Source organism: Urocampus carinirostris, chromosome 7 (genome assembly GCF_059441175.1).
Source record: "Urocampus carinirostris isolate Australia breed hairy pipefish chromosome 7, RoL_Ucar_1.0, whole genome shotgun sequence".
Classification (NCBI taxonomy): Eukaryota; Metazoa; Chordata; class Actinopteri; order Syngnathiformes; family Syngnathidae; genus Urocampus; species Urocampus carinirostris.
In genome coordinates, this window is record NC_142355.1 from 31504720 (window position 1) to 31532663 (window position 27944).

Consider the following 27944-nt stretch of genomic DNA (forward strand, 5'->3'; position numbering starts at 1 on the left):
TATGAAAATGGAAGATATATTTGTGGCTCTGCAAAATACAAGATAGGGCGGCAGTGGCTCAGGAAGTAAAGCGTTCGTCTTGGGACCAAGCAGTCGCAGGTTGGATTCCCGGCTCCCTGGAGCCAAGAGCCGTAGTGCTGTAGTGTCTTTGGGCAAGACGCTTGCCATGCCTGCCTCTCGCTATCGGTTGTGTGTGTGTGAAGTATATTGTAAAGTGCTTTGGGAGGTCTTCATTGACTCTAAAGGTGCTATAGAAATGCAGACCATTTATCATTGACATATATAAATTACAGGCCAAATTTTATAAAGAATGTTGAAGTAACTGATCATGTATTTTGAGACATTGTTTATGTCAATGATTTCTTATGCCGGTTGATATCACATTCCCAAGAAAATCACAATGACCCATCACTTGTGATCTGTTTCCAGAACCTGTTGGCGGGCTTATGAGTTCTTCTGAGAGGGCTAATCAGTACCCAGAGGTACAACGTTAGTAACCCCTGACTTTGAAATAACAGATGAAAAAAAATAAATTAAAAAGGCCAAATCTGAAATTCAGACTCAGACTCAAGTTTGTGAGGCGTTTGTTGGCTTATTTATGGTGATGTTTAAAATAAAAGTCAAATTGCAAACAGTAGCTAATATTTTATTGTAATCCTTGTTAAATAGAAAATAAAATCTAGAATCAATATACATATATACAGGTTGGAGTGCATTACATTACAATGTGCTATTAGAAGCAATGAAGAGTCCCCTTAAAACGCCAAGAAACGCTCCACCTTAAGTTCAGCTCTTAACATCTGTGGTGCTTCCACTTGCGCGTGGCAGCGGCCATGTTGGCGTCCTTTTTGTGCCGGGGGAAGAGGCGTGCGATATCCAGGGTTCCGTCGGGCTGCACTGCGCCGGTTATAAGGTAGAGTTGCGAGCGGCCGGGCCGGATCAAGAGTGAGTTGGTGCAGCGCAGGTTGATGAGCAGCCATTTTTGCAGCAAGTGGTGGGTGTCGTAAGGCAGAAGGGGGCCCTGACGGATGAACTCCACACGGCCCTCTACTTCAAATTCGGGCTCGCTCGTCAGGAGTCGCCGCCGCCGCAATTTAGCGGTCACGGCTGTGAAGGGTTGGTGAAAAAAATATAACATCACTGTTTAGATTACACTGCATAATTAAACGGCAAACTCATCATACAGTAAAACTGGGATTGTGAATCGAGTGTCCATGCATTGATACAATAGCAATACACTAGAGACCCGTGTTACTGCGTCCCTAGGTTACAATATTTTCAAGCTACAATGTAGAATACGATGCTTTTTGGGCCCTCGTTACAGCATTTTTCCCACCATATGACTTCAAGAACAAATATAAGCTGCTGGTCTGCTATTGGGTATGCGTCATGGCACCACAAAAATGGAAATATGCTATTGGCTGAACTCCCTCCCACAATATTTGTCTCTTCACTCAGTTCAGAATATCATCTAAAAAACTCGAATTAGTTTAGCCAAAAGTCCTAAGACTTGAAATATCTCATCTCATCTAAAGGGAAAAGAATGGTCAATGGTCTGCATTTATATAGCGCTTTTCAAGTCAATGAAGACCTCCCAAAGCGCTTTACAATGTGCTTCACACTTACCCTCACACACACACATTCACACCAATAGGGAGTCAAAATCATGATAACCATAGGAACAAAGATTTCAATGATAAAAAAATGTGATGTAGTATAAAGAATAAGTAGGGGTTTAAAGCAACAAAATTTTGTAAGGGCATGCCAATCCTTGCAAGTGAAAAATTTCTCTCAATTTGAATCCGTCTCCCCCCACCTCGCATCCATACGCTACTCCTCTGTATCAGCTAATGTCATGTGACACCAAAGGAAAGACATTTTATTTTTCCTTTACATGTATATTTATTTATGTTATCTAATCAAATAACCATAGACTACATTTAAGTAATCCAATGTTTAATATGCATATACAGTTTCAATGCTGTTGCAAGGGGAACCAGATTTTGGAATGCATTCGTTATTGATTATATTTTTCTATCCTTCATGACAATTTAACAAGCAATCCCCCTAGCTCAGAACGATCAATTGCGTAACCCTGTAACCAAATGTATTCCAATACTTACCAAAGTCATGCTGACAGATAGCATCCAGGACTGTTTTCATAGCTAAGGCTTCTTCCACAATGGGACAGTTTTGACATGCTGCTTTTGGCAAGTCTGAAAATTGAAAGGTGAAATTAATTAAAAAAAAATAAAAAATTAAAAAAATTAAAAAATTGTAGAATGTAGAAGAGATCAATTTTTGGAACATTTCCAGTCACAAGTCCTTATGTTAAGTCAGTCTAAAGAATGCGAAATTGGAGAAAAATATTTAAAAAAATACGTACTTTTTACCCATTCGTCATGACCATTGTTGAAAAGAAACACACAGGCACTTAAAAATGGGCAAGATTTCTTGCCACTAAGGTAAAAACACCAAAAGATAAAATGGTACCCAGGTGTCACTCTTCAGTTTTAATTCAATACTGTTAAAATGCAACCGTATGATATTTATGCTTGTTTGAAGTCAAATTTATAGCAATTACTTTTGGTGAAATGGCTGAACGGGGCATGCGGGGTAAGGCACTGGTCCTCCTCGGTTGGGAAGCGGTTGCAGTCGAGCGCCTGGGGCCAAGGATGCCCCTGGCAGGCCAGCACGGGGGCACAGCTGTCCCTCACTGCCGTGCACAGACTCCGGCAGGGCTGGATGAACCTAAAAGCGATAGAGACTTTTAACAAGCAAAAAAAAAAAAGCACTGGCGGTGGAATCTGAACCGGGAACGTCAACTCACGTGTCGAGACAGACAGGAGCAATAAGGGAACAGAGGAAGGCCTGGGCTTGGGGATGGCAGCCCGTCTGCAGCAGAGGCCTCCAGTCCTCAGAACGCGGAACAACTTCGCCCTCCAGGTTGCTGTGACCCAAAAAGTTGGGCAAGCGCATTTCCGAGTAGCCCACATCTTTGCAAACCTTCATCTGGTTGGGGATGGCCACGCATCGAGTGGACTGGCCCATATCAAAGGCCTCCAGTGGGGCCAGGAGAGTCGCGGTGAGGAAGAGGAGTGCAGCCATAGTTAAGAGCAGATATCAAGAGTGCGTTGGAGGTGCTCGTGGGTTGCTTAAATACAGGTGTGGGAGCCAGCCCTGTCAGCCATACAGTCTCTTATCAAGTACCTATCAAAGACGCCGAAACGATTTGTTTGGAGACAACGGCTTTTTTGTCGTGGCTGCAGACAGAAAAGGGAGGGCTGGGGGGAGGCTTGTGTGTGAAACTTGAGACAATGGACAATCACAGCAAAGCTTTCCTAGAGTTGAAAGCCAGTTGAAGAGGAGAGAGTGAGGAAAAACAAACTTCTGCTTTGTTGGGGCACCGAGTTTTGTGTCTGCTCATTTCAAATGGAGAAAAACACGACCTACAAATTAACTAAAGAAAAAAAAATCAACTACTGGACACAATGTCTTCTGATGTCATTCCCGTGATTATAATGTTCACAGTTCCCTTAACTGCTAGGATCGGAGGGCACCACTTCCTGTGGTGTGTCTTGGGAAAGTACAGCCTGGCAGAGCCCATCCCTCTCAAGGCCGTTTTTTTGGGTAGGGCTTGCTAACCCACATGAAACAGTAGCAATTTCTATGGTTACCAGTGGCGGGAGAAGCCTCCTGATCTGACTCAGATACAGCCCATTCCAAATCTGGTCACTGTTGTTTTTCGGTGTAAATGGTCATCCCTCTCTTCAGAGATGAGCCAGACCTCAGCATTGATGGGCAGTGGCGTGTGACAACACTATTACAAGATCTACATCATTGGGGAAAAAAACTATTTTGTTCTGAAATGAGTATCACATCGTACAATACAATTTGCTGGGGCCTAAAACAACCATTGAGAATCCCACTTTTTTTTACTGGTTCCAGAGAAACTTCCATATGAACAAGCAAATATTTGTATGTTAAGTGTGTTTTCTTCTCCGCTTTGGATCGGATTACAGTTAAAATGGCTAACTCAGCCAACACATCCTAAATAATAAATTTTATTTAAAGTGACAGTGGGCAATAATTCACAATTAGATGTGATTGTAGCTTAGGATGGAGGTAGAATGTATAACATTCGCAGAAGACACATGATGGAAACCTGATGGATTTGACCTTTCAAAATAAAGGCTTCTTCCATATTTTCTTGTGTGAGCAAGCATTGATTCATGAATTCCAGCCAGAGACAAGAAATAAAAGCTTGTGTTAATCCTTATTAGCTAAAACAATACACCCAGAGTGGCTGTAAAAAGCCAATTGCTGGAGTTGGTCATCTGAAATGAATGGCTTACTAAAATTTAGTGACTCGCACAAGAAGCTACTAAAAAGGCCAAAATTGGAATTTTCAAGCGTCAGCAAACAGAATCAAAGAACTGAACAACATTTGCTTGCACGAACAGCTGTGGAAAGCGAGTGACATCCTATGACAAAATAAGCACAGCTAACAATAACCATAGCTACAGCCTGTTGCCAACATGAGTTGACTAGAAAAGGAAACACTGGGAAAAAATATTCAACAATCCTTATAATGCAAACTCAAAACAAGCTACTTTTTTCATTTAACGGACCATACAGGCAGACCAGAGCATCACATAAAACTAATTTGGGATTGAAACAAGAGAGCATTGAGCAGACAAACTGTCTCCCTCACATTGACAGCGGGCTTCCTTATTGGAGGTTTCATTAGCAAAGCAGCGTCTCCTTCAGGCTTTGATCTGCCCAATTTGGAGGCTTGCTGCTTTCCTTTGCTGGAGTCTGAGCAGCTCGTCAGGTTTACTAGTCTGATGCTAGCTTAAAGGCAGCCTGTGGGTGGACGTCCTATTGTAATGGATGAGCGGTGTTGATCTAGTCCTTGTAATCCATCAGTTGAATGACAATAAGTTATTCTTTGCTTTGGTTTGATGTCGTCTGTCTCCAGATGTAAATGTGTTCTCTCATCATGCCTCTGGGCATTTTTCTCAACTTTCTCTCGACACGGATGACTATGCCCAGGAAGACTGTCATTTTGGAAAGGGCTTACAACAGTGTGTTCTTATGAATTGTGGACCACCGGTGTCTGCTTTATAGCCCCTTCCGATGACCTGGTTCCAGCTCGGGTAGACGAAGGTGGCCCATCAGAGGGAACTAACTGGGCAATTAGTCACAGACCAATTTAGAAGGACAATGGCTCCACATTTTAAACATGCTCTCCCTGCCAGCAGCCCAGCAGGGGAGTGTTGTTAGGACTAATGGCTGCCCTGTAGACTCCATGTCTGTCTTGTTAATGCATAAAACTGGAAAGTAAAGTAGTTTTCTACTATCAGAGTAACAGGTCCCAAACATAAAACAAGTTCAAATTCAACCAAGAATTCAACCCGCGCTATCATCGAAGTGGTGACAAATGATTCCCTCACAATCTCAGATATAAACATTTGTCCAAATACACGCCACAATAATTGAACAAGATTCAGTAGCACCCCTACCTTACGACATCTTCACTTAACAGTATTGAATAAGATGCTTTTTGGGGCCTTTTTTAACTTCATTTTCTTCAGTATACAACAAAAAAATATATATATAGTTCACGCACAGAAAAACAAAAAATTTAAACGTTGCGATGTTTACCCAGAAGTACTTAAGGCCCCTGGGTGTGTCTTTAGCTAGATTTTGGGTCAAGGCACCCCCAATTAAAAAAAAAAAAAAAAAAAAAAAATCAATAAACATATGCTTTTGTGTACAAGCGGCTCTGGAACTTCATGCAGTCATAGAACTTTTTGACACCCCTAGTACCTTCCTGGCGCTTTTTCAACAAACCACAGCTCTAACAACCTCGCTCAAGTAGAATGCCCGGCAACACCAAGCCCAGCAACTCTAGGCCATTATGCTTGTTATACATAAGTAGTACTCACTAAATACTACTTTGTTATTTCAATGATTTTATCTGGGGTAACGGTGGTTCGGAGCCAATTACCATAAGTTTCACTCACAACATGGCAATTTCACTTTGCGATTCCCACCCAAGAACGGATTAATGTCTTCTGTATTTTGAATTAACATTAGTCTTATTTTTTTACCTAATTATATGCTAAAAGTATAAGTCATTTTCGTACTTTGTTTAGCATTAAAAAAATACATTATCACAATAACTAAGGAGACTAAAAGTGTCCTTTAATGTGAAAGTAACACATAATAATCCATGACTTTCATGTCCTGATTTAACTTCCTTACCATTTTATGTGCAGTCCAGCCGGGACCTTTCTATCCAACCACCCCCAACTCCCATCACATAAAAGCTGTCTCCTCCCAACATATAAGACTCATTTACTTAACATATTGACCCAACTCCCACAGCCCTCCACCCCCTCATTTCCATCCTGCTGGGCTCCAGCGGGACTGACAGAATTTGTGGAGACTGTCACTAGCACTCAATTGTCACATCCAGTCTCCGGGGCCTCACGGGCAGACGCCGCCACCCGAAACGCACAGACGACAAAAATGTACCTGTCCTTGGCAGACGCACTAAGGTAAGCAGACGTGTATTTATATACGGTTTAGTCTGACGTCTCAGTTGAGCTTTCAAGAGATGACGTCCACTCAACGCATGTGGGCTTAGTGACGTTGATATAAACAAAGTACAATTCTTCCACACCAAGTAGCGCATCAGCTTAATAAACACAGGGCGCATCGACACAGACGTCATATCTTTAATTGTAGCAACTGAGCGGACATGGCTTTTTCGTAGATGAGCAAAAAATGCTTGGACGTCACTAACTCACATGAGGAGGGACCTGGCATATACAGCAGGAACATCCATCACGCAGCACTGTGATTTGATGCAGCTCTGTTGACATGAACGAGGAGTTTTAATGATCATTAAGTGACAGACATCTACGAGGAACATTGAGTACCAACACAAATTCTCACAAACTATTTTCCCCCCTTGAAAAAAGAAATTTAAGACCATTTTTAATGACATTACAGTGTGAAGTTGAATTAATGTAGTAACAAAGGGGTGATACAAATGAAAAATTATTATGATTTAATTCTGAATTATTTAACGGAAAAAATATGTACTGTATACGTATATATGTGTGTGTGCGTGTCTCAGGTTTTCTATTTTCTACCTTCATTATTTCAACAAGGCATAGACAGATATTCGTCAGGGCCAATGATCCCCTTTATCTAAAAAAATCTTAGTTTGGATTTTTTTTTAACATTTAATCATAGATTTCCTTTAAAGTGACTTCAACTAATGAATTACATTATTGCTTTAGTGGGGATTCTCTGCATTTAATGTTTTTTAAGATCAAAAATCATAGTGAACATTTTAAATGTATACATTTAGAAACCCATTTACAGTTGAAAAGATTTAAATAGTTATTTGTGGTTTTAAGTAGAACAAAGAAACCTTGTCTATCACAAGGGTTAAACGAACATAACCTTTATTTTTTTACATTATACAATACTCCAAAACAGAGAAAAAAAACCTTTTTGGGGGCTACGTCATTTGTTTATAAATAAAATGAAGTATTGTTTTTTTTTTCCACAAATGACTACTGTCTAATAATAACTTTATGAACTGTTTAGCCAGAATAGAGAACACATTGCAAATCAGTGAATTAGCGACATCGTTAACTGTGAACCGCGTTATATTGAGGGTTCACTGATCATCAATAATTTCAACAGGAACTTACTGTAAATGTTTTGTTTTTAAGTTTTATTTGACCTTACTCTTCAAGATGTTCTTATTTCAGAATGGCTTTGTTCCTGCCATGATGTATGTGTGTGTGTGTTTACCTTCAAGGTTGAACCCTTTACCACAAATAATGACATATATCCCTGTATTATCACAATAGTAATGATGTGGAATTTAATAAGATGGAACGTGCTTACATCTGTGAGTCTCTAATGGAAGGAGGGGGGTCACAGCCCATATACGCCCCATTGGTGAAACAATAGTCAAGCAGTGCCCTGAAGCACGTATCCTGGAGGAGCCAGTAATAAACATGGATTCAAATGATCAAGTACATACATTTTTTGTTGTCGGAACACTCACCCTAATAAGGACGTGGGGGTTACCTATGATGACCAACAAGGCTTTGGCACGCGTGATGGCAACATTGAAGCGCTTGGGGTTAGTCAGAAAACCTAACGAAGTCTGCAAATCATCACTCGATGCCAATTCGTTTGAGCGCACCTATGGCACACATGAGTGGAAATTGGAATATAAAATACTGCAGGATACAGAATAATGACTTTTTGCCCCCTTTTGTTTAAGCTGACCGTTGAAAGGATGATGACCAGGAATTCTTGACCTTGAAACTCCTCTACTGAGCCCACTTTGATTTCGGACAAGCCAACTTTACCCAGAAGGACACGGATCTTCTCACACTGGACAATGAATATATTTATACATACATTCTTTTTTAAATCAATATCATTGATTTACTACATTTACATGCATTGTTTCAGTAATAATTTAGCTGCCTTTCACATGGGAATTGGTCATTAAAATGCATGATATTACTGCAAGTTGGAGTCTGAAAAGATTTGCAAATATTGTTTAAAGCTGCCCCAATAGATGACTTGTATATACAATTTTAAAAAATGCAGATCGACTAAATCAAATTTAAATGTGTCCATCCCCAGTCATTAATTAGGAGGCATTCTTGATGCACCTTAGAATGTTGTGTAAAAAAAGAATCTCTGAATGGCCTATATCATTTGTTTATTTTGTGTCAACAGTAAATTATGGCCTAAATTCAATAATCAAACAAACATTAAATTGGGAAACAGAATTTGGAAAGTCTAACTGTTACTACAAAATAGTCTTCAAGTTCTCCTTTAAGATTTAAAAGGAGAAAAAAACAGCAGATTTTGAAAGATTATATTACTTGTTTCTTGTACGGTGCAATGATTCCTATTTGAGAGGCCTCAACAGGGTTGTACAACTTTTTGGTCAACTGGCAGCAGTACAACATGACCTGCACTGCCTCTGCTGGATTGAACCACGATGGGTTGCTACCTTCCCTCATTTCTTTGCCCTAAAGAACAAATTCTGATTACCTCGGTACAAGAACAGTAACATAATGCACGGTCAAGATTCTCACCCTTATGCCATGAAATAAGAGCGGAAAGCCCTTTTTAGGGAGCGTTTTCCAATGACAAAGGGATTCCACAACATCCTTGGAAGCTCTGGCGCACAGTTCTCCATGGTAGAAAAACTTGGAGGGCAACTTAAGCAAAGCCTCATGAGATCGATAGTTGTAGATCAGTTTTGTCACCTCAAGATTTTATTGAAATAGCAATTTGTGTACAGTAAGTACATTTTTCACACTAATAATGCAAGTTAGGGGACAAATGTACTCACCAGCATTGGGTTGTATCCCCACTCATGTTTGGCATAAAGTGGATTGGACATGAGCCTTTCCAGCAAAGACAGCCCCAGGCCAAAGGAGGAAGCAAGCTTGGACTTGACTATCGGCCCCAGCTGGCATGGGTCTCCCGCCAACACTATCTGAGCCGAGAAACACAAAAAGGTAATTACCGTATGTTCCGCACTATAAGGTGCACCTAAAAGCCTTTATTTGTTTTCAAAAACTGACCATGCGCCTTATATGTGGATCAATATTAAGTCACAAGGACTCGCAACAAAGGCAAGCAGCCGCCGACTAGATTTTTCCTCGTAGGCGATGTGGTCCGCGGTGTATGCTGGGATACATATGCCGGCGTTTCATTTCCCAGCCAATGTGTCAATCATCATTTGAATCAATCACTATTGGCTAAAGTTATTCGGAGGTAAAAGGGGCGGATCCTTTTTATCATTTACAGGCTCGCATAGGCTAAAGGGGAAAAACAAAGCCTGCAATTGGCCGAAAAAGATGAATGTGAATAGCAAGTTTGGTTGTCTACGGCATAGAGGAAACATGTTTTACCATTCTGTATTTGTAAATATTTTACTCTCCTGGATTTACTACACTCACGGATATAAGAGGACCATGGTTGCACATTATTATTGAACGCAACGACTTCGGTGAGCTACTCCGGCTATATATTTTCCCAGTATCTTGTTTCAGAGTGATCTAGATGTTTCTGTGATGGGTCTTTTTTTAAATTAAACTCAATTCCAAGTGTTTATTGTCATATGTACAGTAAAGTTGCGAGCGAAAAAGAAAACAGAAACTAAGGAATGGTGGCATTTCTTGAATCCCAAGACTTTAACCTTCCGAATGATATTTGGAACGGTGCTTTTGAGTGACATCGTACGGACACCGCATCCGCACGTGTCTACTACACGTATTTGCTTCTTTGCAAGCTTTCAGAATGTTAAGGGGGTAATAAGTTTGACTGAACTATCTGACTGTTTTGTCGACGTTCCCATTGTAGCGCCTTATAATCCGGTGCGCCTTATGTATGGAAGATATAGGACCAAAAACTATTTTTTGGGGGTGCGCCCTATAGTGCGGAAAATACGGTACTTAAAAGTCGAAATGCAATTAAGGGAGCCAGAAGCACATCTTTCTAGCAAATTGTAATGGCAAAGTGGATTGTTAAGTTATAAAAAGAAAAATTTTAACTAAATTTTATTGCAATATGTATTCTGTGTAGCACTATTTAGATATTCTATATAACACGCTACAGTGGGCATTTGCACATCACATTGGGTATTTGTATATTGTATGCTGTATATTGTATTCTTTTTGCTTTATTATTGTATTGTTCTCAGCTCAGGGATGCTGCTGGAAATGTGAATTTCCCTGCGGGGATGAATAAAGTATCTATCTATCATAACTTTCATATCGACTAATTTGGAAAAAAAATTTGCCGCTAAATGTTTTCGCAATACTTTTCATTGCACTATTGTTATTTATGATGCATGACATTGAATTGAATTATCACAACTTAGGAAAGTCTTTGAGCACTACCTTGTAAAGTTTTTTTTTCTGGCAATCTTATCTTAATTTTCACTTACAAGTCTTTATATGCGTTTACCCTGGAGTGCCATGTCGAATCTGGTCACAAACACTGTTCACTACATTGTTTTCAATGACAATAACACAACTCGTTTCAAGAACACTAGAGTAGCGCGCCAGACTTGTTCTGAAAATAACTTTACTTTCCGATGTGAATTTCTAGAAAAATAAGATTTTAAACTGGCATACAACTACAAATTCGAACAAGTTTAACCTGGTAATAATAAAGTAACAACGTACAAATATTTTATTGAATTGTTATTTTAGAAATGAATGTCAAACTGGTAGCCCTTAGTGGCAATCAGTAACAAAAGAGTAGCTTTGAGCTTTAAAAAGATTGGTGAATCCTGATTAAGACATCTGCGAACGTTGCCATCAAAGCTTGCCTTCTATGCAGTGGTGCAAATATTGAATAATAAACATGCCTAACATCCAGATATCCTTTTCAGCTTTTACCAGTTTGCACCCGAAAATCCTCCTATGGATTATCATGATTACAAACTCTGGCAAAATATTTTGGTTAATACTCGTGTCCTTATTAAAAGAAACGGACAATCCGTCAAAAATAGAACCAAGAAATGCTCCTCACTCACCTGGCCATCTATTTCAGAGATAAAGCTGATGGGGATAAGGGCTTCCGGTTCTGTTGCCTGGCCTGACTCATCCAGGAACACATGAGTGAAATGTCCAACTCTGAAGATGGCATTACACCTTATTGTTGTTCATGTCAAACATTGAGTTGAAAAGGATGCTTTCTAAAACTTACTGAAGTCCTAGATTATAGAACATGCCTGCGCTTGAACAAGTGCTGACCACTATGCGATAGTGAGAGGCATGACTCAGATCCTCGCCGGCCTTAGAGTACTGCTTCAGAACATCAGGGATGCACTGTAGCAATAAACAATTTTTTTATATAGAAAAGCAATATTTATAGGATGGCGCTAGCCTACATTCAAACCTTTTCTTGCCGGCAAGAAGCATTGACACGGGCCATGCTTGTGGCGTGCAGGAGACCACTATCGTGCAGGCGGACACAAATGATGTCAGCTGCGCTATTGGAGGGCGTGCAAACGAGGATGCGGCTGCTAGGGAGAAAGTGGTACACCTGCAAGAAGAATAGTTTGAAAGTCATTGAGTTTCAGCAAACAAGATTCGATCTCGCGAAACTTCTTATTTGCAATTAAGAACTTGACAACCCTACCAAAAACGATTGTATTTATGTATATTTAGTGTTCAAAATATGCCACTTAGCATTTTTAAACACGTTTAGAGGTTTATTCAAACATGTCATGTTTTGGCAATTTTAGTAGGTACAGTTTATTGGAATGAGTCTTTTACTGATTGATCCCTTCAAAATTAAATACTTCCTCAAATCACCACTACAAAAGAAGTATAATGATTTAAAATTGGGACAGCCCGCCGGGATAAGGACTTTAATGCCTTACATCAAGGAGGGTACAACCCTGCTACAAATACATTTCCCCCAAGCAGTTTCCAAACCACAAACTCTGCCGAAACAAGGAAGAACCTCAAAAGACCCACAATTGGTTCACAAGACCTTTCCTTTTTCTTTAAGTGCACACAAAACGCGCACACACCAGAGCCGCTTCATCTAAATGAACCAAACAAACGGTAACTGTACAATTAAATCTGAACCCCATAAGTGTTCATTTGTAATCAAAAGATGAGTTAAGTGCCTTTGTATGTCATCATGATTCATGTCGGAGATTTATTTTGTTGCGTGTCTAAATGAAATGTAACCAATTAATCAGTCAATTGAAGGACTTTATTTTAAAAATCAATAGGAAACTTAAATCAGTCACATGACACGCCTCCGCTGACTGGTGACCTCATCAGCATTTAAAAGGGGTGCTCCCTCTTTTTCCTCGTGCCTGCTCCCACTACAACAGCCAATAGGGGGGCCCTGTCTCACCTTTGCCCCCTTCGAAAATGGGGACAAATAAGACAGAAGCCCAGGGCAGTGGCCTCTTCCTGAGGAAGCCAGGTGCAGGCCCACCACGAGGCCTGGATGTTACGCATTTCCTTCCCTGCCTCTTCATCGACAAAGCTTGAAATCTTGCTTTTATTCAGGGGCTTATGCAGCAACCATGCCCCAACATGATCCTTTGTCTGACCCAGAAGTAACACAAGTATAGATGACGCAACAAACCGTTCTTGGTGCTGGGTATAAAAATATTTCTGATGCGCTAGGAAGTAATTCCTGTTTATTTGAAATTAGTTGATTACCTTAAAACCAGGCTTATTGATCATTACTTATTTGTGTGTCTATTCAAGTTTCCTTTGGACTGATTAATCATTATCAATGAACTCTAAAATTAATAATTCATAGCTAAAATAAAATATGATGTGAGGCTTGCTTCCTTTATGATACTACAGAGACAAAGAGGCTATTTTGGACTAATTCTGGAAGTTAGATTATGGGTCCCACCTAATGGGTGATTCAGTCACCAGCAAATCCAATTTTAAACCCAAATAAATACAATTTAAAGCAATTCTCACAACATCAGTGTTTTCAAACCCTTTAAAACACGGGTATCCAAACTATTAAGAAAACTGGCCGGATTTTTTTAAGCAAAAAAATTGTGAAGGCCGACTATTTAGCCTGGCAGTCTTGAAATAAAATCACCCTGTCATCGCTTGTAGTACTTGGTGATCAGGGTCGAGACCTGGTAGCTTGCCTTTGTAGCATTTTGACTCGCAGGATTGTGTAAAAAAAGCTCTGCTGTTCTTTTAAAATAGCTTGTAGTTGCTTCACCTTTGCACATCATTCGTTTCCAGATAGTTTTTTTTGTATGTTCTGTCTGGCACTGCCTCTTGATATTCTATTCTTTGAAAACAGCCACATTCTTTTGGCATACAAGGCAGATGCAGTTGATTTGGATTTCGGTGAAAAAAAATTACTCCATATTTCACTTTTCCTGGAAGCGGTGACTCTCACAGTCAACTTTCCTTCTATCTACAGTCTCAAAGTCAGAAATGGGGTGGGCTAAAATTCTCACAGAAAGCCATGGCCAAGGTGGCAAAAGTGCTACTCCCATCATCTGGTGAAATGGTGATTTCTTTTTATTTTATTTTTTTTGTACAAATGTATTTCATACTGCGGTCTACATAACAGCTGGGACACCTTATTAATTCAAAGAGAGGCTGCAGGCCAGTAAAAATTCGATTACAGTAACCACCTTGCAAGTACATCACTAATTGTCATGGAAGAACGAGGCAATCATATATGCGAGGCCACAGGGACAAATATTACATTACTCTGCCAGTATGTACAGCACAGACACTGGAGAATTACATTTATTAATCCCATTTATAATGTATTTATGAATGCATTTATTTTTCAATAATTATTCATTTTTTAAAAAATATAGGAAAATTTCGCACAGCAGTTGAAAATCACTACCTTATATAATTGCACTTGTGTTTTGTTCTCACCTGCAGTATGACTTCTATGAGAGTGATGGTCTTGCCAGTGCCAGGAGGTCCAAATAGTACGTAAGGGGTGGGGCGGCACTGTCCGGCCAGGATTCTCTTCACTGCTTCCCTCTGAGCAGGGTTAAGGTCAGGGTTGAAAAAGTGGCCCAGCCTGGGTATGGGTTTGGCAGTCAAACTGCCATCTAAAAATGAATATAAATAGTTGGTCGCATGCTGTAGATAGTGCCTGCTGAACTGTGATCATGCTCCCAAGTACCTTTTGTTGGTGTGGATTTTATTTCCTTTGAAATGTATGCCAACTGCAAGTCTTCATTTAATAAGTCAGAGTCCTGATAATATAAATAATCATCTGACAAAGCATGAAGTATGAACTAACATACATACATACATACACATTTTACCTCATTTCCTTCCTGTGTTTTTTTCCGATCATCTTCATCCAACCACTTCACCGTCAACAGTGGTGACTGCACAGTAACTCTGGAGGGGAATAAAACTACACACAAACATTGGGGGCAGAAAACATAAATCTTCATCAAACTTCACAAAAGTGGAATTCATCACAAAAATTAAGAAAACTTAAATTTTTCAGAAGCAACCATTAGAAAATGTAAACACTTGCAGTAATACGAATGCACTTACTCTCTCCAAAGGATTTAATTTGTTCAATTGCATGGTGACAGCGCTTCATGGACACTCTGGTAAATGGGAAAGAGTAGAGAGTAGGAGCAGCCAGTAAGAAATGCAAAACTTTCTTACCTGTTATACGAGAACTCTACATCAAGAGGCTCTCCAAGGTAGCCATGATGAAACTCCAAGTTGACTTTTAGACTAACTTCCTCGACGTTGATCTAGGATCATACAGAATTAATTCTGCAGCCCTTACAAAGTTTGTGATACAAGATGTCTAAAAATCCAGACAATTTGAAAACATTTGAAAATCTAAAGGAAAGTGTTGTTCTACTTACAGCTTGTAATGACAGAAAATATCGACAAAGAAACTAATGTTTACCTCAGCAACACAGCTCCCATATTCCAGCACAATGCCATCACTCTGTGTTCTTTTCAGGACAATTCTGTCCCCTGTAAAGCAGGAAAATTGGACTAAAAATAGATTTACATGATAATATATTTTGCTGTAGTTGTATGGTCAAGACTGACCAATATTTAGATTAGGCTTTCCCTCAGCCAAACCAAGGACCTCCAAGTGAAGATATGAAGCTCCTTTCCTGAGAAGTGCTCCTTGAATGCTGAATTCTGCAAGCTCTCTTTCAGCATGAAGCTCCTCCAACCACAGCAGAGTCGAAAAGCGAACTTTTATGTTGGAGGCCGATAGAACCTGTTGAAAATACGAGGGGGAAAAAGGTAAAACCCGGTTCCTTTGTTTGGATTACAAATTGAATTTGAACCTCTCCCAAGCATGGCTGAACGACGAGGACATCTTTCTGCCCAGCTGCACACTCCTTTATAGACAGCGGAACGGGATAGGATGGTAGAAAGCATGGTAGACGGCGGTTAGGAAACCTGAGCGGGGAACGTTAATGTTGAAAAAACCTTTTGAACAATGAGCTTTTAATGATTGTGTCGGTTAATGGATGAAATGCCGTGAAACCTCTTTATACGAGCACCTGTCAATCCTGGAATTTAGATATACAGGTTTCATAAGGAAGACAAATATTGCTCCACACAGAAATTCCAGTCTCGAGCCGTCCCAGAGGCTACCACTAGAGACCGCTCAAGACGGCTCACCGCAAGCATCAGCATTCCAGTTAGCGCATGCAAACTACTACAGTTTATAGTGATCAGGAAGACATGTTTTATAGTTATTTAGGGTTCACTTGGATGCTTTCGGGAGGACTGGATCGGACGAATTTGTTTAGAATTATTTCATATTGGGAAAATTTGCTTGTTACACGAGCAATTCAAGCATGATCCTGGAAGGAATTAAGCTTGTATGAAGAGGTATTACTGTAGTTTACAATTTCTTTGGGTTGATTCAATGCAGTTTAGGTTGACACCTGAAAGTATCCTTAGGCGCAGCAAGGCTGATGACGTGAGAGGGTGCCTTTGCGGCTGCTTTAGCTTGGGCGGGAACGTAGGGTGTATTGGGCAAGAGCAGACTCTCATCCTGGCTGCACACAGTCACTTCCAGGCGCCTTCCAATGACAAATGATGAGAAATGCAGCAAAAGCAGCTCGGCGCAGGCTCCTAGGCTCCTGAGCACATGAGAAGTGCAATGTAGCTCCACCTACTTCCATCACAATAACAAAAGTTGAAGTTACTTTTAACACACTTTGCTTGGCACCCTACTACAACAGATAGTCGACCCCCAGGAGGAACATCAGTTTCCCTTTCTTCTCTCCTCACACCCATAGAGGGCGTTGATTCCTTCCCATTTGATTCTCCACTTCCTCTATCTTCCACACTGACAGGACCAGAGTGGGACTCAGGCTGTACTTTCCTTTCCGTCTTGACCGTCTGGAGAAAAAACTGTTCTTCAGAGTCCCAGCCGGCCAATTCACAACACCTGAGACGGTGCGTCTCAGAGCCCTTATTCCTATTAGGGAGGGAAGGAGGAGGTTTACCTTCAACTGAATGCATTTATTAGGACAGTATGTAACCTTTGGTGCCTACTAGTGGTACAAAAAACATCAGTAAAACAACAACAAAAAACGTGTATTTTTGAAAAATAGGTAAATATCCAGGAACTATCATACTAACGTTAATTTTCATAAATATCCAGTCAGCGGCTGCTTATTGTATTTGCGAGACCGGATGCAAATCAAAATGTATCCTTACATAAAGCGCAATGTCAGCTTTTGAAAAAATGAAGACTTCTGGGTGCGTCTTATGGTGCGAAAATAAAGTATGTATTCTTTTTTTGAAATGTTGTTTTGGTTGTTTATTTTGGTCGTTTTTTTAATGTGTCGTTTGGGTTTTGTTTAACGTTTTTCAGGTCTATTTTCAGTTTTTTTTGGGGGGTCATTTTTCAGACGTTGTGAAGTCTTTTTTGTAGCAGCGAGGAGTAGGAACTGTTCCATTTATGTTTAGAAAAATACAATTTTAATAACTTAATACAGGCATTCAAACAGATATTTTTCTTTCTAGTCACCAACTATTCGTGGTTTCAATCATTTGTACCTGCTGTATTAATATTTTAATTTTTTTGTTCGTGCTTGATTTCCTTATCATCTCTTATAAGTTTATTTTCCGACTTATTTTGTGTTAAAAATAAAGAACAATGTCCATATTTGAGCTTTTCGTGTGAGAAAATAGATGCGGCCCAGCCTTACTCATAAGTTTTACAGCGTTTTTTCAGGTACATTGAGGTTTGAGACACCTGACTAAAACTGATGTAAAAGTAAGGGGTAGAACTAAAGTACTTGGGGTTCAGTTGGTCTCGTTTTCACAATCCCATCTAATTCTTTTCAATAGATTGCCACACCTTGTATTAACCATATCGAGTAATTTTGCAGTTTTGTAGCTTGTGCAGAGCACAAAAAAATATCAACCAATAATAAACAAAAGGAAACAACGAAGTATTTGCATATACACAGCTGTATAATGCAATGGCTGAAGTGGAAGCTTTTGAAGTTTGATGTCCTGTGAGGTAGTTATGCCAATTGAGCACATAGGGGCGCCATCCGCTTGATAGTTCACACTAATATTTTCACACGCTTTATACTTTGTGGAGCTTTCAAGTTTTTAAAAAATAGAATGTATTTAAGATTTATTAGCCTTTTAAAATCATTTAATTTAGAAATGTGTGAAATTTAAATGTTTTTTTAATGTCAAATTATTGCTCATTTGCTTACTTACTGTATCCATAACACCAGTTTACGATGTTCTCCGACCATCAAATTTCCAAATTGTCCATAACAAGTTATGTCCAGCTCTCCATGGCCTTCGTTCAAGCTTTCCAGTGTAACTTGAGGCCCATGTGACAGGGTTGGCTTCAAACTGCAACAAAATCATCATTCACCTTTAATCAATTAAATCAAACAACTTAAATTAAAAATACATCAAGCCAAGAGTTGACCTTTTGCTAGGACAAAATTAGAATGAATACAGTAGAAAATAACCTAACAAACAACTTCAATTAAAACATGTAATCAAATTTTTTTTGGCAATTTAGTAATCATTTGCAATAAGCCAATTCAATTTTCAGTCTAGCGCTGCTTCACCGATTTTCATCATGCATTAAGATCTACATTCTGATAGACGAAACATTCCCTGAGGGAGTAAGTATTGGAAAATAAAGGTCTACAGATACAGATTTTGTATTGTGTGCACCTTTTTCCGAGTACAGGAGAGTACTATAGTGCTTCTTTTCACCGCTACCGGCATGTGGCACTGTGAGAGGTCACCCAGTATCCACCTCGAAGAAGAAATCTGGCTTCCTCTTGCTGTCACAGTTGCAGTTTGTGTGTAAACAATGAACTGTATCTCCAGCACGCCAATAACTTTTTTATTGTTTAATATCTCATGCATCCATTCAATATGGTTGGTGTTAAGTGTAAAGAGACGAGCCGTTTCATTTAAAATGAAAGTGAAATAAGAGAGCTTTATGCAGTTGAGAAAATGGTTGGATCGCTTTTTTTTGGGCCACTTTCTACCACTTAGGAGGAAGTCGCCTAACTCTTGAAGCTCATCTTCCAAAAGTAAGTTAAACTTCACTGTATTTATCTTTACAGAGCATATTTTATGAAATTTTTATGAAATGTTAAACGAATGCTTGGGCCTGTACAAACGTTTTGTTCTTTTATTTAAATGTTTTGTAGAGCAGTGGTCAGCAACGACCAGGCCACGACTTGGTACCGGCCCGAAAGAAAGATAAACAGTTGACTTATGTTATACTTATACCATATTTATTTGAGAATAGACTTATTTTTCACGAAAAATAACTAAAATTGTGGGTGCCTGTTATACATGAGGTTTTTCTGTAATATATCAACGTAATTGAACAATGATTGATCTGTTTAGAAATAACACTGATCTCATTTGCTCAGCATTGGATGAAACAGGTATCGTATGGCGATCGGGCAGTGAGAGCGCCGAATCCTCACCAGTGGGCTACTAGGCTTGTAGATAACACAGGGAAAGGCATTAAAATTTATCAGCATTATATTTGTTATTGTTATTATTACTAATATTATTATTGGGCTGTGCTGCGACAATATAGTCAGACATCACACCGGTCTGTGGTACAGAAAACGTTGCAGACTACTTTGGTCGACTTCTTCACTGTATAACAAAAATAAAACTAAAATAAAGGTTACTCCTTCACAGATATAATGTATTACAATAACAATTGAGATATCAAAAATGATTGTAGAAAGCTTTTAGAAAAAAAATAGGTAAAAGTCAAAATAACTAGGATGGTTGTAAAGACTAGGAAAAACTCCCAAAACATACAAGACAGCACCCTTTTAGGGGAGGTCAAATGATCAATTCACAGACCTGGTAGTGGAGGGGTCATTCCACTGTATGCACGGTGCCATACAAAGGGCCCTCCAATGGTATATGGACTGGTTGCTCTCCACCATCACCAAGTTGACTACATCGCCCGGCGAGGGCTTGTAGTGGGCAGGTAGCAGCAGAGAGTCAAGGAAAAAGAACACGGTCTCTTCAATCACACCCTTATTGCCAAACATGCTAGTCACACGGGCCTAAAAACATCAAAATGAACAATCTTAAATCAAGTACTTATAAATGCTAGGAAAGAAAGAACAACCTGATTAAGGCGAGAATAGCGCAAAGGGGTGACAGATTGAGCTTCAGTTGTCCACTGGTTGGGATTGATAAAATATGTTGCTTGAACCCAATCTCCTACCATGGGTTGGTAACCTGAAGACGAGCATTTTTAATTTTCACAGGACAGTAATGTCACAAAAAAAAAATTCAATCAAAACAATACACCTTGAGACCACATGCAAGTACCTTCGCATAGACTAGAGATAAGGAAGGCAGTGGTCTTGTTGATGTAGCCAAGCTCGCCGTCAAATGACGTGACCGTGCCGATGAGAGGGTGCAGCTGAGCGCAGTCGTCCTCCAAAGAATTGCGCCCTCCAGTCTCCCATGCGTTAGAACTCTTTGTAACCTAGTGCAGGAATAGATCAAGTAAGGTGGCACATCACATTTTTTGCTAAAAGTTAGTAATTTGAAAAAAGGTTTTAGAAACTTAAAGGCCTGGTGGATATGCATACAAAATAAAATCACTCAGCGCTTATTAAAAGTTATTTTTCTTAGTTTACTATAATTTCAATCAGTTTTTGTCATGTATTAGGAATATTACTACTTGTGATTTTAGTTCATTTAACTAAGATAGGCATTATGTCAACAAAATGTCATTTAAAAATCATTAGGTCCGAGGAAAAGGGCTGAGTGGAGTCTCATGCTCGCCCCCTTCTAGGTAAGTCCAAATGCAAGCCCAAAACCGCTAAAAATACGAAATAAGAGTTTAAACGCATGCACTTGCACGGCTGCAATCATGACTAAACCATTAACTATTTTTTTGATATGATTAGAAATTAATACAAAAATTCAGCCTTGTATTACACTCGAAAGAGTGAGTTAAGGACACAGCAAAAAAAAAAATCCTATTTAAGATGCCAACTCAACAGTTGTGCTCATTTTAAAGAGCTTTAACTAGAAAAATGTTATATATCTATTGCAAAATATGAAAAAAAAAAAATATCCTACCATTGGTTTAACATTTGAGTATTTAGATTACAAGGGAGAGCAACACCATTAAACTAAAGACGCAGTTTACACATTTAACTTTAGAATATGACTTTTTTCATGTAACTCACCAAAATCAATGAAGTACCATGCTTGTTTACTTATTGCTCCAGAAGTGTGCTCTTCTGCGATGTTCTGTTGGTTTGCAAGGTGTGCTTGTACATGGCTTGCAAACAGCAAAGACTTACACTATAGATGGATGGATACAACTACATTTCCCCCCATATGGACAGAAGGTGAAACTGAAATTCCTAAGATGAATTAACCAATGCAAATGAGTCTTTTTATTGCAAGTTAAACTGAGTTTGTGTGGACGAGTCCAGAGTACATTGTGTCCAAAAACATCCCGGCTGAAGGAATTGCGCGTGCGCACAAGAGAACCGATTACTTGAATGTGTATACATACAGAAGTGATTAGAGAATGAACAAACCCAAGCATTGCAATCGGAATACTCGCAGTCTAAAAAGGAACATTTTCGTCTTTCTGACAGTGTTTACAGTGGGACCTCGCTACTTCGCGGTTCGACGTTCGCAGCTTCAGAGCTTCGCAGTCTGTAATGGTTAAAAAAAAAAAAAAAAACTTTTTTTTGAAGGGGCAGATTTTCACTTTTTGCGGGTTTTTTCGGCGGAACATCAGCGGATGCGAAATAAGGCGGCCGGCTGGATGGGACGGGGGAGGGGGGTGGGTTGGCGAAGGTCACTCCCGGGCCGCACGACGGAGCGAGTTTGGCGGACGCGGCGTCACACGGCGCAACGCGGGAAAAGGCGGCGGGCGTGATCAGGCTACCCCCATAACTGGGGGGAGCCCGCTCGTCCGACGACCCCAGTAGCGCGGCGCAACGACAGGCGGCGGACTTGCGCGGGACCCCCGTAACTGTGTCGGTGTCGTGCGTATCGCGCCCGAAAGTACCAGCGCCGCAGGTTAGGGGCTTGCTCGCGGGAGCAACCGAACGGCACCCGTGGTGCGGCGCAAATAATGTCTATTTTTTTTCTTTTTGAAGGGTTGTCGCTACTTCGCAGATTTTCACTTTTTGCGGGTGGCTTTGTTCCCCATTAACCGGGTCTAAAAAATAATAATTAAAAAATAAATAGATAAAAAAAAAATATGTATATATTTTTTTGAAGGTGCGCCGCTACTTCGCGGATTTTCACTTATCGTGGGTGGTTTTAGTCCCCATTAACCGCGATAACCGAGGTCTTACTGTGCATGGTTCTAGATAAGCAGCAACAGTCCGTTCCCAATTGGATTATTGCCTGAACATAATTAACATTATTTCAAACCATGTGTTTGAGAATCGCTGTAATAATCTAACTTGGTACATAATTACCATGAGGGCTTTCCATCCGCCTTGGGTGCAATCTCTCACGGCCGTGCAGTTGACCACGTCGCCAACAATCAAGGGTACCCCACCCAGAACCACGCTACTCGTGAAGTAGATGGTACCATCGATCAAGCCGTGGTCCAATCCCATTTGGGTCACCACGCCGTCGGTGAGGTGGCGAATTATCTCAGATTCTAAAAAGTAAGCAAACAAATATAGCAGTGGTGGGGGGAGTGAAAGACATTGCTAACAAATCCAAACCAAGTTACCCAGTACGCCGTTTTCCCTCTCCACATGTGTAGTCCTCCACAACGGGGAAATTATTTTAGACAAAATACAGCTGAATGCTGAAAGCATCTTGTGGTTCTCTTGCTCGAAACCTGCTGAAGAGAAGTTAACAATAAATTTCGCCGAATATGACAGGCTAGCTTGCAAGATAGCTTCGACTTGTTAGCTCAGGTGTATGCTAATTACTTTCGAAGTTCCAATTTGTCATTAATACAACGAATTGTGGCCTAATTGCTGATATTAGTCCTACCAAACTTAATCACCTACCTAAAAAGCGATAATGGTGTGCTTTGGTACTTAAATTGCGTTGTTTACCGAATTATATTTGGCCAAATGCAAAACAAAATTGACATTCACTCGACAAGTACTGCGCCATCAATTTAGGGGCGGAGTTTAAGATTCGGACCATGACTCAGTGTCTCTTATTTTATTCTGCGCTTGACTTTTACTGTCGCATATCAAATATTTTGAAATGTTTTGAAATTATAATTGCGCTACTTATAATTTACCGGATTGCATAGACTTTTAGATTAAAAAATAAAAAAAAACGTGAAATTTGAACCGTCAACTCGGGCTTGGAGCTTTACACGGGTCCTTCTACAAAATATTTGAGGCAAACGTATAAAATCATGAATTTTGTAGAATTAATGAGAAACAACAAAGTATTATTTCTAATTAATTTGAAGAAAAACTAAAGTAACGGAATAACGAGCTACAAATCCCATGCATAAACCCGGTATCTAAAACTGCAGCACATGCGCAGAAATTATATCGTACACTGATTTTAATATCACCCAGACTTGTATGTGAAATAAGATACAGTATTTTGTATTTCCATTGTATTGTATTTTCCAATGTGATTGGTACATTTAACTCATTACTTGGGAGTTTGATAAGTAATAGTTTATATGTATATCTTTAATAACCACAAGAGGTCAGTGTTGACCTTCAAAAAGCCACCGCAGCCTATGGACCCAAGAGCTGTCAGCACTATCAGAATCAGATCAAATTGTATTTATATCGCACTTTTCAGACAACCAATTTCAACCCATTAAAACTGTGTAAGGTATTAAAATGTTCTCTATGTACAATGAGAAAAAAACCACCCCCCCTTTCCCCACACAGCAACCCGAAAAATCAAATACACAAAACACAAACACCATTGTTAAAATGAACAATAATCACTGTAATGACATTAGCAGCAACATTATAATATAATAAAATACAACTGTCTTTATTGCCATTGATGTTGTTATCAATGTCATGTCATGGCATGTTTATTTGTGAAACACTTAATCACAAACAGTCTCAAAGGTCAGCACAGACCACAGATTAATGCAAACCACAGACTTGTATTACACCACACCCTGATCTAAAACCTACATGAGGGCAAGGAAAAACTAAAAAAAACCTCAACATGAGGAAAATGAAGAAACCTTTAGAAGGGACCGCACATGAGGTGATCCCCCTTCCAGGATGACCAGGCTGCAATGGATGTTGCAATAACAAATAATAGACAGGCATTGTCAACATAACATATAGGTTATTTATATGCTATAAAATATAAATGGGTTTTGAGGTCATCAGATTGAACCTTCTTGTGTGTAGTTTGCATGTTCTCCCCGTGCTTGCGTGGGTTTCCTCGGGGCATTCTGTACTGAACATTGTTTGAACAAGATGACACATGGCACTCCTTGATAAACACTTAATAAAACCCTTTAAAAAAGAAAGAACGAGATAAAGAAAGGCAATATTAGGAAAAGAAATATTTACAAAGTAGCTCGGAGTTGTAGGTTGTGAGTGCAATGAAAAATTGTGCATCGTAACAATAAGGCGATGAAAAGGAGTACAACAACATTTAGAAGCAACAAAATTCCCATTCATCCATCCATTATTTTCACCGCTTATCCTCAGTAGGGTCGCGGGGGTACTGGGGACCATCCCAGCTTTCTTCGGGCAGTGGGCAGGGGACACCCAGCCAGTTGCAGGGCACCAGAGACAGACACTCACTCGCTCATTAGGGACAATTTGGACCGGCCAATTAACCTGACATGCATGTTTTTAGATTGTGGGAGGAAACCGGAGTGCCAGGAGGAAACCCACGCAAGCACAGGAAGAACATCTAAACTCCGCACAGGAGGTTCGATCTCATGACCTCAGAACTGTGGCGTGCACTCAAATAAGTCAAATAGGTCAATAAATAAGACTTAATATTTTTCTGTACAATACCTATTTTTAACACAACTGACAAGATATATATTTTTACAATCTGGAAGAAACCGTCTCTGATGTCACGGTTGCCCATTGCCCTCACTTGAGCCCGCCCGTTTGGCGCCAGCTGCTGCTCTTTGCCTGATTGCCTCCCCTCCTATTTAAAGTCAGTGCTCTTATTCACTCCTTGTCAGTCCGTCAACGAACCTCTGCACTGGCAAGACGTGAATTTTGACTCCGTCCGGTATGCTGCTTGTGTATCCAGTATCCGGTATCGATCCCGTCCGTCCCGTCGGGTGTCTTGCTCGTGTATCCAGTATCCGGTATCGAAACCGTCTGTCTCGTCCTGTCTGGTATCTTGCTCGTGTATCAAGTATCAGGTAATCGATCCCGTCCGTCTTGTCCTGTCTATCAAATATGTAGTGTTAGGAGTCATGCGTTCCTTTGTAAGGGATTCCTGGAAAGCGATTACTTTTGGCTGTAACGAGTACTGTTACCCGTTATCCATTACATTTTGTAACTCAACTGTTGTTACAACATGGTGCTGATCCCTAACTTCCTCTTTTGCTCACAATGTACAACCAAATACCGTTTTGGTGGCGCCGTCTCAAGCACACAGTATGAGAACACTGAATTCCTCCTCATGGAGATATTATCCCTACTGTATATACTTCCATCTTAGCCGTATTTAAAACTATAAAAGAAATACTGAAATCAGGGGTGTTAAATATCCGCATATTGGGTTTTGTGTCAACAGTAGCGAATGGTAGACAGCGAGGAGGAGGCGTGGCTTATAAAGGGACCACAAAATCAACTGTTCTAATGGGAGAACAGTACGGTACGGTAACAAGTGCATAATTTCGGTATTTTCATTTGGGAAATAATTTTTGTGATTCAGAAAGCTGAGATGGGCTCGAGCACCCCCGCGAGCCTACTGAGGATAAACGGTGCAGATAATGGATGGGTGGATGTTGCTTATACAGGGTCAAAATGTTTATTTTACTCTCTTTTGTGCTCGTTTGGGGATGTTCCTGTGCTGTAAACTTGGTGAACGAATAAAATCTTGAGAGCAGATGGAGGCAAGGGTTGAGAGTGTCTCAGGGGACTCGCCGGCCGCGCCCCCTTGGTAAGAGAGAGGGGGAGAGAGAGAGAGAGAGAGAGAGCAACAAAGAAGGAGGAAGACGCCAAAGAAAGGGGCTGACAAAGCAAACCCCTCCCACCGATCTCAGTTCCTTCCTTTAGGTTGGAGTCAAGAGGGAGAAATAGCAAAAGAAAGCAACCAGAAGCGCACCACACACGAGAAAACGAAGCAAGGAAGGAAGAAAAGGAGCTTCCCTAAGAAAAACGACCATGGCAGCAGTACCCACAGCCTTGCCGCCTCCGATAGCGTCCGAGCACCGCGCAACTTCAACCGGTTCGATTTCAGCACGGAGCCCGCACCCGCGCGGCCACACGGAGCTCTCTCCGGATGAATGAACCGCGGATAAAAATGAGGGTCATCTTTATCCAAAACGCCGGTTTCGTCGCAGCTTTCTCGCCTTGTCGATGTGAGTCAGTGATGTTGTCAGCGTTTGGAACACGGATGATGCGAGCGAACCCCGAATGACACACGGACAGACCTTACTAATCGATTTTGGAGTAGCCCATAGCGATATATTTATTATTAGAGCCGCGGCGTATCACATTTAAGTCGATTTTCTCGGCTATATTAATATTATAATACGTTATTATTACACTAATTATATAGTTTTTTTTTTTATTGAAACATCCTTTTTTGTAGACTTTTGTATGCTAAGTAGATAGATGACAGTTAACACTTTGATCGTTTTGATGACAATCTGGAAACGTTTGCTTCCACGTGGACAAATATGACAAGTAGCTTGGTTATTATTCCTTGTAATTTATTTATTTATTACTATTATTAGGCCAATAAGTATTTGACGTTCACGGATCCTTTAACCGACAGGGTCGTCGTGACCCCAATTCCTCTGGTGTGTCTTGGGCAAGTACAGCCCGGTGCCCCCATTCCTTTCCATTCCTTTTTGTTTTTGCGGTTGGGACGATTTACTTTCCCACAAAGCAGTTAGTACTGGTTTCCATGGTGATAAGTAGCAGGAGAAGCCTCCTGATTTGAATCAGACACAGCACCTTCTTTATCTGGTCGCTGTTGTTTTTCGGTGTAAAGTGTCATCCCACTCTTCAGAGATAAGCCTGACCTTGGCATTAACAGGCGTGGCCCCAGCTTGCCTCCAAACACCTCTGGTGCACATGTGACAACACTGATACCAGATCCTAAAGCAATTAGTGAATATCAATTTTTTAGAGTGATTTTGTGAGTGAATTATATTGTAGCACGCGTGTTATTAGACAGAGCGATATGGAGACCGCGTATTTGGTGCCCCGCAGAGGGGCAAGCCTCTCTGAAACCCCCATAAAATGTGCGGGTGATCACCCTCTCCCATTGCTGCTCGTCGGTCGCTCACCCGAAGACACTCCGGCGGGCGGCCATGGTGGCAAGAAAAACCCCGGAGTGAAAAAACATCACCACAAACACAACCTGAAGCATCGCTACGAGCTGCTGGAGACTTTGGGGAAAGGCACGTACGGCAAAGTCAAGAAAGCCATCGAACGTCACTCCGGCAGAGAGGTAATGCATTGCACGCGTTGTGTTTTTGGACAAAATTGCACATGCATGCAAAAAAACCCACCATCATATTGCACAAGAAGAGCTCGCTACATGCATGCAAACAAGCACACTTGTCACGTCCAGTAGTGGGGAAAATCTTGATCCAAGATATTCCCTACCAATCAGCCCTATTCAACTTTACTCAAGCAAAAAGGTAAGGCATTGCACACATTGAATTTTGTACACAATTGCACATCCATGCAAAAGAACAACGCTCATATTGCA

At 40.4% G+C, this 27944-nt stretch overlaps 3 protein-coding genes across 7 annotated transcripts in view; 1 reads left to right on the forward strand and 2 right to left on the reverse strand.

The window, feature by feature from the left end:
* Positions 1 to 689: 689 nt before the first annotated feature.
* szl (sizzled) lies at positions 690 to 5745 on the reverse strand. Its single transcript, XM_088340569.1, has 4 exons — positions 2831 to 5745; positions 2585 to 2751; positions 2124 to 2216; positions 690 to 1107 (listed from the first exon to the last, which is right to left on the reverse strand). The coding sequence occupies exons 1-4, from the start codon at positions 3106 to 3108 to the stop codon at positions 794 to 796; spliced, it is 852 nt and encodes a 283-aa protein (XP_088196695.1). The 5' UTR covers positions 3109 to 5745; the 3' UTR covers positions 690 to 793.
* Positions 5746 to 6726: 981 nt separating this feature from the next.
* On the reverse strand, positions 6727 to 23278 carry mov10l1 (Mov10 like RNA helicase 1). Of its 5 annotated transcripts, none has more exons than XM_088340563.1 (27): positions 23090 to 23275; positions 22804 to 22917; positions 22541 to 22728; positions 20412 to 20571; positions 20206 to 20318; positions 19932 to 20140; positions 18291 to 18431; positions 16765 to 17028; positions 16490 to 16687; positions 15881 to 15995; positions 15633 to 15810; positions 15484 to 15554; positions 15231 to 15322; positions 15114 to 15169; positions 14873 to 14967; positions 14728 to 14800; positions 14472 to 14653; positions 11974 to 12120; positions 11782 to 11903; positions 11609 to 11708; positions 9413 to 9559; positions 9153 to 9326; positions 8937 to 9086; positions 8326 to 8433; positions 8099 to 8239; positions 7936 to 8027; positions 6727 to 6883 (listed from the first exon to the last, which is right to left on the reverse strand). In XM_088340563.1, the coding sequence occupies exons 2-27, from the start codon at positions 22889 to 22891 to the stop codon at positions 6856 to 6858; spliced, it is 3432 nt and encodes a 1143-aa protein (XP_088196689.1). In that variant the 5' UTR covers positions 22892 to 22917; positions 23090 to 23275; the 3' UTR covers positions 6727 to 6855. The 5 variants fall into 5 exon arrangements, with proteins under 5 accessions (XP_088196689.1, XP_088196688.1, XP_088196691.1 ...); XM_088340562.1 differs by having other exon boundaries at positions 22804 to 22914; positions 23090 to 23226; XM_088340565.1 differs by lacking the exon at positions 8937 to 9086 and having other exon boundaries at positions 22804 to 22914; positions 23090 to 23277.
* Positions 23279 to 26252: 2974 nt separating this feature from the next.
* nuak1b (NUAK family, SNF1-like kinase, 1b) overlaps positions 26253 to 27944 on the forward strand; it is a 39795-nt gene continuing 38103 nt past the window's right edge. The window contains exon 1 of the mRNA XM_088340567.1: positions 26253 to 27680. Coding sequence (XP_088196693.1) covers positions 27411 to 27680 — 270 coding nt within the window. The 5' untranslated portion in view covers positions 26253 to 27410. The remainder of the gene's footprint in view (positions 27681 to 27944) is intronic.